Below are 11,376 nucleotides of genomic sequence, written 5' to 3'. Positions count from 1 at the left end.
TCCCTATCTTGGTGGTAAATAGCTTGATTCTTGAAAGTTAATTTGCCATGTTGCCTGTCTCTGCACAATCTGACAACGGACATCGGGCAACGGTCATTCGCTGGGAAAACCTTGACATTCTGGCTTTGTACTCTATTCGACACCCTTTCTGTCCTGACGCCTCAGCCGCGAGATGAGCGTTGGCTTGTTGGCAAACGTTTATTTGAGAGTTATTGAACTGAACGGTGCAAGGTGGGGCCGTCTGACGGCGAGAAATGGAGCAGAGAAATGGAGACCCGGATCCGGATCACAGCAAGCAAGTCAAGGAAGGCGCCGACTTCAGTCCCAATTTTTCCCTGTTTGCCGCATGTACCGCCTCAAGCAAAAGGATGAATTGACTTTTCCCCTCCAGCTAACCCTTTCCTATCATACCAAGGTACTAGGCACTTGTCAAATTCCATTTTCATCAGACATGGCAAAAGTACCAACACACTCTCACTACTAATTCAGATCCCAAGATACGGATGGACGGGCAGACGGCACAAGACAATGTCAGATGCATGGTCTCGGTTACAGTTGTCTCGGATGATATTCACATATTTTCGAATACATGTACGATAAGTTCCTGTTCTGGTTTCGCGTGTCTACCTTTATCAATAAAATTTCACTTGAATCCCACCATGCCGGTTACCGTACATGTGCAGTATCCAGTACTCCGTACAAACCCATTATCTGCAGGGACGGTTCGGTTCACCACTAAAACCCCATACATAACCATCCCTGCCATGTGCCGTGGAGAAGGATGCCAAGTTTGAAGTGTTGCTTAGCATACTAATTAGGTAAAGCGTGGTTGGGGTAATATGCCCATCAGATCGATATTCTCCAAAGATCGAATTTGAGCTATGGGTGATTGGATAGCCAGACTAAAGTACGCTCCGCAGACTTTATCGGTCCCTTATTTCCTTTTTTTCCCTCTTTTTTTTTTCTCTCTTCACATGCTTCATCCGGTATATCCGGACAGCACAGTGAGATGTGAAGGTATTACAGATATGCGACTGATGGGATGGGATGATAGTTATTCCCGTCACAACAATCTCTCAAACTAATTCTTCAATGGCAAATAACACTGTCTTGTAAAGATAAAAAGGTTCAGAAGCTCGGGCTGAACGAAGCTCAGGGTGTGGTAGCTTCCTCTCGACAATGACGTGAACATATCCACCAAGATATCCACTCTGCAGCCACTCAGTCTTGGCGTTGTTCGGCATTGTCTAGACTCTGACAGTCTGGATAATCTTTGCAGGCGAGCTGAGAACCGGGCTCTTTTTGTTGTGTCTATTCGCAACAAAGATTGCTCCTCTGCATAATCAGTAAGTAGAGAGGTGGTCTGATAATCTGCATTCTCTTACCTGGTAGTCTACTAGATAACATGCGGCACGGTCCTAGTTGGTCTTTTGCAACTTGTAAACATGTTTCAAACAAGTTGCTCGAGTCATGCTTCCTATAAAAGGTAGACTAGATCCCAGAGCAATCATCCTCACGTGGCGAGGCGTAATAAATGGAAGAATGATTGTTGCAGGACCACTGCTAAGATGGAAACCGAAGACGATTATTCTCCTCTTTTGCGTTGCCCTTCATCTGTCATGTTGGTTGAAGAGGTAGGCAGGTAGGATAGACGGTTGGACAGTACTACCTACTGTACATGGTACTCGGCTGTATTCTCATTGGTTGATCAGCTCTACCGTGTGCTCACAGTATGACTCGGGCCCACGTCATTGTATCTTTCTAGATGAGGAAGGTACCAGGCATCAGTTAATAGCGGGTCTCGACGGCACTTGCATGCTTGCTCTTGCTATCATCCTTACAGCCTTTATTATCTGACTTACATCCATCCCCACATACAATTGAACATTCAGACGATTCAGAGTACCTTTATGATCTTACTTGCCTTATTGTGATTGATCTCATCTCACTCACTCTCCTTCTCTACTTTGCTTCGTAACCTTTAGTCCATCTTGCTCACTCAAATTGAGCTACAATGACTTTCCCATCCGATATTCACACTTTCCACTCGGGACGACCTCAATCCGAGTCATCGTCACGATCCAACACCTTTGTATCGGTCGATCCAAGCAACGCAAAGCCTCTTGCAACTATCTACACTACCACCCCAGACCAACTCAACCAGACAGTCGCAGCTGCCCAGGCTGCCTTCCCTGCCTGGTCTCAAACACCAGCTCCTCGACGTGCTGCCATTCTTCTCAAGGCAGCTTCTATCCTACGCGAGCGCAATGATGAACTTGCATTGACCGAGACGCTCGATACTGGCAAGCCTTGGTCGGAAACTTCAACAGTTGACGTTGTGACCGGTGCCGATGTTCTCGAGTACTACGCACATATGGCTGCTGGCAGCTTCCCTGGCCAGAATACTCGCCTTCGCCCCGACGCCTTTGTCCTCACAACCCACGAGCCACTAGGTGTTTGCGCTGGCATTGGTGCTTGGAATTACCCCATACAGATCGCTCTCTGGAAGTCAGCGCCATGCCTGGCTGCGGGCAACTGCATGGTCTACAAACCCAGTGAGGTCACACCCCTTCATGCCGAAGCCCTCGCCAAAATCTATATCGAGGCGGGTGTCCCTCCAGGAGTGTTCAACGTCGTATATGGTGATGGTATCGCCGTAGGAGCACCCCTCGTGGCCCATAGTGGCATTGCTAAAGTGAGCTTCACTGGTCAAGTTAGCACCGGTAGCAAGGTTGCCAGCCAAGCAGTCACGGATATGAAGGGTGTTACTATGGAGCTGGGAGGAAAGAGTCCGCTCGTTATCCTGCCCGATGCCGACATAGAAGATGCGGCCGATACCGCCATGGTTGCCAACTTCTTCTCCACCGGTCAAGTGTGCACCAACGGAACCCGTGTGTTTGTCCCAGACACGCTTCTGGCCCAGGTGGAAGAAGCCATTGTCCAGCGGTGTCGAGAGGGAATCCGCATGGGTCTGCCACAAAAGGCCGAGACCAACTTCGGCCCTATGGTTAGCGCTGCACAACAGGAGAAGGTTAAAATGTACATTAAACATGGTCGCTCAGTGGACAAGGCAAAGGTCCTGTTCGATGGTTCCCAAGAGGCCAGCATGCCACAGCCAACTTCTGAAGGCTTTTGGGTTCACCCCGTTGTGTTTACCAACTGCACTGACGACATGCGCGTGACAAGAGAGGAGATCTTTGGTCCAGTCATGTGCATTATGCCTTATAAGACACAGGGACGCCCTCGTCCAGAGTGGCTGTCGGACCTCATCGCCCGGGCCAACGACACACCAATGGGACTTGCTGCCGGTGTTGTCTCCTCCGATGTCGGCTTGGCGCAAGAAGTTGTTCAAAAGCTCGACGCTGGTATCACCTGGATTAACACTTGGGGTGAATCCCCCGCAGAGATGCCCGTTGGAGGCTGGAAGATGAGTGGCATTGGCTTGGAGAATGGCCATGAGGGCATCTCAGCCTACATGAGGACAAAGAGCACATTGGTCCAACTGGGCAGGGGCGCCTGCAAGGGTGTTTTCTCCAAATTGTAGAATAGTAGCATGTGTTAATTTAAAATGATACCTATTTTTGTGTTTACATAGCAGAATACATGGCGTGCTTCACATGTATACTGATTCCAGAGGGTCCATTGCTTTCATATTCGATCAGGCTATGCTTTACCATTTCAGATACTAGTTCGTCGCAGTGAATATGCAATACTGACAACCATTTTGTGGTCCAGATATATTGAATTCCTTGTCATTCCTGAAAGACGAGGAGAACTCAGCGGAGTCAACAGTCGAGTTCAGGTAGACAGATGAAAATATCACAGACACCTCTCATACTTAGTTATTATTTGTATTAAAAACCGACTTCCATTACTTTTATAATAACAGTTCTGGGTATTCCGACAATGGTCTCCTTGACCAGCTATAGCCTGATTCTTCCTTTTAATAAAGACAATGCTTTGTTGTTCTGATTAATCACCAGTAACGCATATTCATTACTTGTTATCATAACCTCGAGTCCCCCAGGTGCTCCTGCACGCCCTCTGTGTCCCTGCAACACCTTCTTTGCTCTCGAGTAGTACTCTAGAGCTAGGTAGTTTATACCAAGAAGCTGGTACAGGCGGCCTATGTTGTAGTACGCCTCTGCCTTGTTCTGACTGGTCTCTTCGAGAGAGCCTTCCGAGCCCAGTTCGGCATATCGTGACAAGAATGACTGACCTTGTAGCAGCAAGTACTGACGATTAGTTGATTGGCGCTTAAGCCCATAGTGAACATACGCCAGCCCAAGGCTGAGATTCACCATGGGATTATCGGGGTCCAAAGCCCGAGATCGGAGAAAGTATCCTACGAAACATCAGTCGAGTTGCGCTGGAGCCAACATAGCTGCTTACCTAAAGCGTATGTGTAACTTGTCGACGTAAACAGAATATGCCCGTATAACATCAGAACACAAGCATCCAGCGATGGTTCTCTCTTTTTGGCCAAATCTTCGTTAGACTCGCTTTCGCCATAGGCTTCATCCATGGCTTTGATCTGGCGGAGAATGTATTTTTGAGCCGGCCCTGATGTATACCAGGATACAGGAGATTGACATAGGTTTGATACGAGAGCAAACATGCGGTACGAATCAGAGGTTGCACCATCCCTCATCAGCTGGCGCGCAGTTGCGATACACTTCTCCTCATCGCTCGTGTAAATAGCACAAACTACAAAAATTAGTATCCCTGAAACATCATGGCGCAATTTACTTACCACTCCATGCAATATGAATGATAAACCCGTGCTCCGAGGCTTGGAATGCAGTCGAATCTCGAGCAGCTTCACAAACTTGATAAGCTTCGTCACGCCGATGTGCAATAGCGAGGCCAATGGCATAGTCAAGAAAAAGATCGAGCCAGTTGTTGAACGAAATACCCCGATGGCTCTCAAGATCTGAAGAAGCTGCTTCTCCATTCCCATTGTCCGGTTGAGGTGCGAGGGCTGTTGAAATTTCAAAGTCAGTAAGTGATCTGTCCACGAGGCTTAGCAAACTTACTCCTCGCCAATCTCTCGTACATTTGAGACAGCTCGTTTTGCGGTTGGCCTGCCTCTTGCTGTTGCCCATGATTCTTTGGCCCTAAGAAATGCAAATACTTATCCCAAGTATAGAATTTCTTGATTGATCGGAAGTCATCCACAAGTTCTTTTGAAGAGGCCATCCACTCTGGAATCAAATCTTGATAACCTTCCTTAATCTTTCGTCGGAGATCTTGAACAATCTCATACTGTTCCGCCAATTTTACGGCACGCGCCTGTTCTTCTTGACGACGCTTCTCTGCGCCGGCTAGTCGTTTTGGTCGGTAGCGTCGTGTAATGAGCCGTTTTCCAAAGGCGTCCGTCCTTCGAGGAACAGCTTGAGCTTTTCGTGGAGCCCGGCGGCTGGGCTGTTCAGTTGCTGTGCTTGAGTCTTGGCCGCTTTCACCGTTGTGATCCCGGTCCCGGATCTCTCGGAGAGCCATTGCCTCAGCAGCCAAGATAAGAGCTTCTTCTTCCTCTCGAGCTTTTTCATACATGTTGGCCAATTCGATACGAGCATCGATATTATCCTCGTCCGCATCGATAGCAGCCAGGAAGTACTCCTCGGCAGTTGCATTCTCACCAATTGCAGAATGACATCGCCCTAGCTGCAGCAGAATTGTTGCGTCGGCATCACCGGGCAAATCACGAAGTATGTGGTAGTACGAGATCGCCAATGGGGTGTGGCCACGATGAGCCAACTCCTCTGCAAGATCAAAAGTTAAGAAGGGAAACTCAATCGCAAAGTCTCTCGTGAGAACAGACCCAGGGTCAAACCACCGTAGATGTTTCTGCACCTTGTCAGTATGGCTTCTTTTCTGATGCTTTGGCTGCTTACCATGGCTTCTTCCTCATCGCCAATTCGGAATCTGTAAATCGCCAGACGGGCACGAAGATCCAAAGGAAATGACTGGCCATAAAGTTCGGGGCTCCAAAGTCCAGCTATGAATCCTGGAACACCTGCTCGTCTTTCATCATCCATATCCCACTCACAGTCATCGGAGTGCCAGTCATTCCAGTATCCCTCAGACTCTCGGCCCAAAGCCCATCTAGCTAGTGCTTTTGCCTCTTGGATAGCATCATGATAGCGACCGGTCGAAGCAAATAGCTCCACGTAGATTCCGATATCAGTCCACGGTGATTCTATCATACCAAGGCTCGCTTCTGTCTTTTCATGGTCAAAGAAACGCTTGTAGGCTGCGATTGCGCTAGGAACGGCTGCTTCTGCTTGCTTGTTGTCAACACAGGCTTCTGCAAGCTTTCTGACGATTTCAAGATCATAGGGACGATGCCTCAACACAACCTTGTAGTCAGAAATAGCAGCGGCAAGATGACCTTGCCTGTGACAGACCAGACCCTTCCCTAATCTTGCGTCCAGGTTTGTGTGGTCAGCGCGTAGCGCGGCAGAGTAGCAAAGTCTTGCAGTGTTGAGATTCCCGATCTCATCATCTCCTGTATTTTCCAGCGCAAAGGATGCGCATCGGAGCCATCCATTGACATCTTTAGGTCGAAGGTGGGCAGCATAGACCATTGCAGACAGCGACTTGCTCATATCACCCTGCTCGCCAAAGATGGAGGCCAAGGTCGTCCATGCTTGGTGCGTTTCTGCATTGATTCTGATGACTTCAAATACAAGGTCCAGCGCTAACGAGTAGTCACCACTCAGGAAAGCTTGGTTAACTTTTGACAGTCGCGCTGTGATGTCGCCTCTAGGCTTGGCTGCTTTTCGAGGGCCTCGAGCTCCCTTCCCACGTAACCCTGCCCGATTTGCCGAAGGTGGAACAACCCCATCGCGTTGCTCATTTATAAAGTTTCTTACAGTCTGGTCAAATTTGGCAATATCATCCTCCAACTCCTCCAAGTCAGAATCTGCATCAGAAGCATTCTCGTGTTGCCTATCTCGATCAGTATGTTTTTTTATCATTCATGAAAAACAAAGAGTACGGACCTATCCATCATCTCCAGATTTCCATCTCCTGACATCGTGCATATCGGTATTCTGAAATTCCGACGAAACTGTAATGTTGATACCGTTAATTTGAAGTTGGCGATGAGTACACACGATTAGTTTCAAGGCGTGGCGCAGGAGATGTGGCTCAGTTGTTGGTCACGTGCTTCTTTGAGTCCGTCCTGTTGTCTCAGACCTGGATGTTGCTTCTACCTCGGCACTTGGAGGACTTTTCGCCGTCTAGTGGGTAGCAAAAAAAATGACCTCCCAAGTCTTAGGTTACAAAAATAATAGTCTAAGAGCTATAGTCTAAAGAGCATAAAGTGGCCCACTAATTTCGTCTTTTAGGGTTATAACGGCCAATATTTCTAATACCCTGAGGGCCAGGCTCTATTTCCCGCACGTCTGGATGTGCGTATAAAACACGTGACTTTTATATATCTAGGCATGCATATAATAATAAGGCCCCTTTTAAAGCTATATATATATCCCCTTCTAATTTAATTATTTAATTTCCTTTAAAGCTATTTAAAGCTTCTTTAGACCTTATTAAATATACTTAATTAATTAATATTATAGTCTTTTATCTATAGATATATTAAAGCTTAATATTTTATTAATTTAATTATATTTTCTATATTATAATATTATTCTTTTAATTATAATATTATTAAAAATATCTTTTTATATTAATATATAATTAAATTATAATATAGCTTTATATATATATATTTTAGCTTATAAGGCTATTAAATTATTTTAATTTAATATTAACTTACTATAGAAAGTAATCTTTAATAATATTTAATAATAATAATTTAAATAATAAGCCTAGCTTTTAAATCTTTAAAAATAATATTATTACTTTAAATAATTAAATTCCTTTTAATATAAATAACTAATTTATATTATAGCCTTTTATAGCTAATAATAATATAGTTAATAATAGTCTTTTTATAAGGAAAATAGCTTATTTTTTTCCCTTAATATTTAAAGCTTTTATTTATAAGTAAAAGAATAAATTAACTATTTTATTTATTTTTAATTTCTTTAGCCTTTAAGGTTAAGTTTATTAATATTATCCTAGTTAGCCTTAATAATTAAGTTTACTTTTAATTACTTAAATTTAAATTATTAATATTATATATTATTATTTAAATAGCTAGTTAACTATATAGACTATTATACTCTATAGATATTAAGTTTAAGGTATTTAATATATTAAATAGCTTAATAATATTATAAATTAATAATATTATAAATTAATATTAAGCTTAAGTATATTTAAATATTATACCCTTCTTTACTATATAAAGCCTTATAAGGTATAATATAATATATTAAGTAGGTAGAATATTAATTCTTAAGTTAATTTAATTTATATTAATTATAGAAATAATAATATATATTCTTATAATTTAAATAGTATAAATAAATAATATATATATTAATTAAGTATTTCCTTAAGGGTAAATTAATTAAGTATAATAAAGAATATAGTAAATTAAGGTATTTATTATAATTATTTTAATATTATTATACTTTATTAATATCTTAATAAATATATAAAATATATAGCCTTATATAGCCTTATAAAGTTATTTATATAGGCTAAATATAATAAATAACTACTATTTTTAAAAATAGCTATAAAATAGAAAAAAAATACTAATTAATATTATATTAAAGTAATTTATATATTATTTAATTATATTTTGTTTTCTCTATTTAATAATATATAAATTATATTAATATAATAGCTATAAATAAAAAAATTAAAAAGTATTTATAGTATTATAACCTTTTATAAAGTAATTTTATTTTAGCTATAAAGATTTATAATTATAATATTATATAGAAAAATAATATATTAATACTATATATAATAAATAGATTAATTAAATAAATTAAATTAATTAATTAATAATCTATATACTTATTAATTTACCTTTTTAAGCTAATTCTAAATATATATAATAATTAACTCTCTAATAAATATATTTTCTATTAAATATAGGTATTTTAACCTTAATATACTAGCTAGTTTATAATTAAATCCTTTTTTCTAATTATCCTTAATAATATATTAAAAATACCTTTTTATAAAGTAAAGTATAAAAGACTATATTTCTCTAGAGGCTATATTTTAATTACTTTAATAATAATATTAAGATTAGTATTATTATTAAGCTAGCTATTTATTTTCTTTATTATTTACCTTTTTATATTAATAGCTAATAAATTCTTTATAAAAAGACTTATTTATATTTTACTTTAATACTATTTATAATTAAAGGCTTTATATTAAAATAAAAGCTAAATAGCTTTATAATATTCTTAATCTATAAAAATTAACCCTAGTAGCTATACTTTATATTAAGCTTTTTTATATTATATATACTTAGTATATACTTTATAAGGCCTTTCTTATAGGTAATATATATTAGGGGAAAATAAAGGCTATATTAATATAGATTTCTTTACTCTTAGAGGTAATATAAAAAAGAGTAATTACTTTATTTTCTTTTTTATAAAAGCCTTTTTCTTAATAAAAGCCTTTAAATTTAATTAAATATTATTTTCTTTAAGATAATTATAGTATTTAATATATTTCTTTAAATTCTTAATATAGCCTTATTTATAATAAGTAAAGTAGGTTTATAGCTTCCTTTTTAATTATAATAATAATTTCTTAATTACCTTAAATAATAATAGTTTATAGTATATACTTAATATTAATAATTTATTTAAAGCTATATAATTATTATATAGTTAATATAGTTTAATAAAAATAAAAAGATTATTATATTATTATAAATACTAATAGCTATTAAAGTAATATAATATAAAAGGCTTATTTATTTATATTAATATTATTAATTTATATATATATAAAAGCTTAAAGGATTAATAGAAAATATATATATAGTTAAAAAGCCTTTTTAATATACTTTCTTATTAATAATTAACCTTCTTTAAAGCCTTATAAAATACTTAATTATAAATTAAATAATATAATAGCCTATTAAAAGATACTTAGTAAACTAGGTCTTTTAATTATTAATTTCTTTATTAATTATTAAGATTATTTATCTATTTATTAAAAATAGTCTTAATAATATTATATACTTTAAAAAGATTAATTTTCTTTATATTCTTATAGTAAGATTTAATTAATAAATATATACTCTTAATTTATAAAGTAGCTTAATAATTAAAATATATAACCTTATTAATAAATACCTTTATAAATATATACTTATATAATTAAAGCTAGATTTTAATTAAATAGTTAATTTCTTTAGTATATAACTTTAAGTATTAATTTAAAAGCTTCTTTATAAGGTTAAAATATATTTACTTAATAAATATAATAATAATCTTATTCTAAAGACTTAAGAATTTATTTTATTAATCTTCCCTTAGATTATTATAAGTATCCTTTTTAAAGCCTAGCTTATAAAAGCTAATAAAAGTATACTTTATATATTAAATATAGAGATATATTATAGCCTTAAGGAAATAATTAATAAAATTAATAACTTTAATATAAATAAAGTATTAATCTATAAGTATAATATTTAAAGAGGGTATTTTATTTATATTATATAGTTCTTAAAAATATAAAAAGACTTAAATAAAGTTATTTTCTTCTTTACTATTAAAAAATCTAAATATAATATAGAAGGTATTCTTAAGGCTATTAATATTAATAATATTAAAAAAAGGTATATTATATCTATTAATCTTATATATATAATTAATTATTATAACCTAGGGGTATAACTTAATATATTAAAGTAATAATTAATTTATAAATAATATAGCCTTAACTTATTAATCCTCTTTAATATTAATATAATATTAAAATCCCTTTTTAAATAAGTAATTTATAAAAGCTTTAATATAATTTTACCCTTTAAAGAAATCTTATTTAGCTTTATTAATATAATTATAAATATTACTTTTTATAGCTTTAATTATATTTTTTATTATATTCTAGGTAAAAAAAGTATAAATTAATTATAATATTATATTTACTTTTATAAATATTATAATTTAACTTTTATATTTATTAAATAGTTAATAATAAATTAAATAAATAAGGCCTTTTTTATTATTTATAAGATAATTATATATATTAAACTTAATATTAATTTAATATAATAAATATTATTAACTTTCCTTTTTCTTTTACTTTATAAAAATAAAGAATTTATACTTAATTTAATATATTATAGTCTTTTTCTTTTTCTTATTATTAAAAATCTCCTTATTTTTCTTATAGCCTTAATTATAATTAAAAATAATCTTTATTTTATTACTTAAGGTCTTTTAAGATCTCTTTATTAAAAAAGTATAGCCTTTATAA

General features: G+C 36.0%; 3 protein-coding genes across 3 annotated transcripts; 1 reads left to right on the top strand and 2 right to left on the bottom strand.

Annotated features, from left to right (window-relative positions):
* Positions 1-1,081: 1,081 nt before the first annotated feature.
* Positions 1,082-1,407, bottom strand: FPOAC1_008304 (uncharacterized protein; the record flags this gene model as incomplete). Its single annotated transcript, XM_044852749.1, has 2 exons — positions 1,082-1,335; positions 1,386-1,407. The coding sequence occupies 2 exons, from the start codon at positions 1,405-1,407 to the stop codon at positions 1,082-1,084; spliced, it is 276 nt and encodes a 91-aa protein (XP_044705419.1).
* Positions 1,408-2,014: 607 nt separating this feature from the next.
* Positions 2,015-3,544, top strand: FPOAC1_008303 (uncharacterized protein; the record flags this gene model as incomplete). Its single annotated transcript, XM_044852748.1, has 1 exon — positions 2,015-3,544. The coding sequence occupies one exon, from the start codon at positions 2,015-2,017 to the stop codon at positions 3,542-3,544; it is 1,530 nt and encodes a 509-aa protein (XP_044705418.1).
* Positions 3,545-3,923: 379 nt separating this feature from the next.
* On the bottom strand, positions 3,924-7,039 carry FPOAC1_008302 (uncharacterized protein; the record flags this gene model as incomplete). The annotated part of the gene is made up of 7 exons (XM_044852747.1): positions 3,924-3,940; positions 4,001-4,345; positions 4,393-4,707; positions 4,754-4,981; positions 5,037-5,847; positions 5,895-6,951; positions 7,005-7,039. 7 exons carry the CDS (start codon positions 7,037-7,039, stop codon positions 3,924-3,926), a joined length of 2,808 nt encoding a protein of 935 aa, XP_044705417.1.
* Positions 7,040-11,376: the final 4,337 nt, after the last annotated feature.

Source organism: Fusarium poae, chromosome 3 (genome assembly GCF_019609905.1).
Source record: "Fusarium poae strain DAOMC 252244 chromosome 3, whole genome shotgun sequence".
Classification (NCBI taxonomy): Eukaryota; Fungi; Ascomycota; class Sordariomycetes; order Hypocreales; family Nectriaceae; genus Fusarium; species Fusarium poae.
Note: the sequence above shows the minus strand (reverse complement) of the source record. Positions and strands in the feature narration are given on the sequence as shown.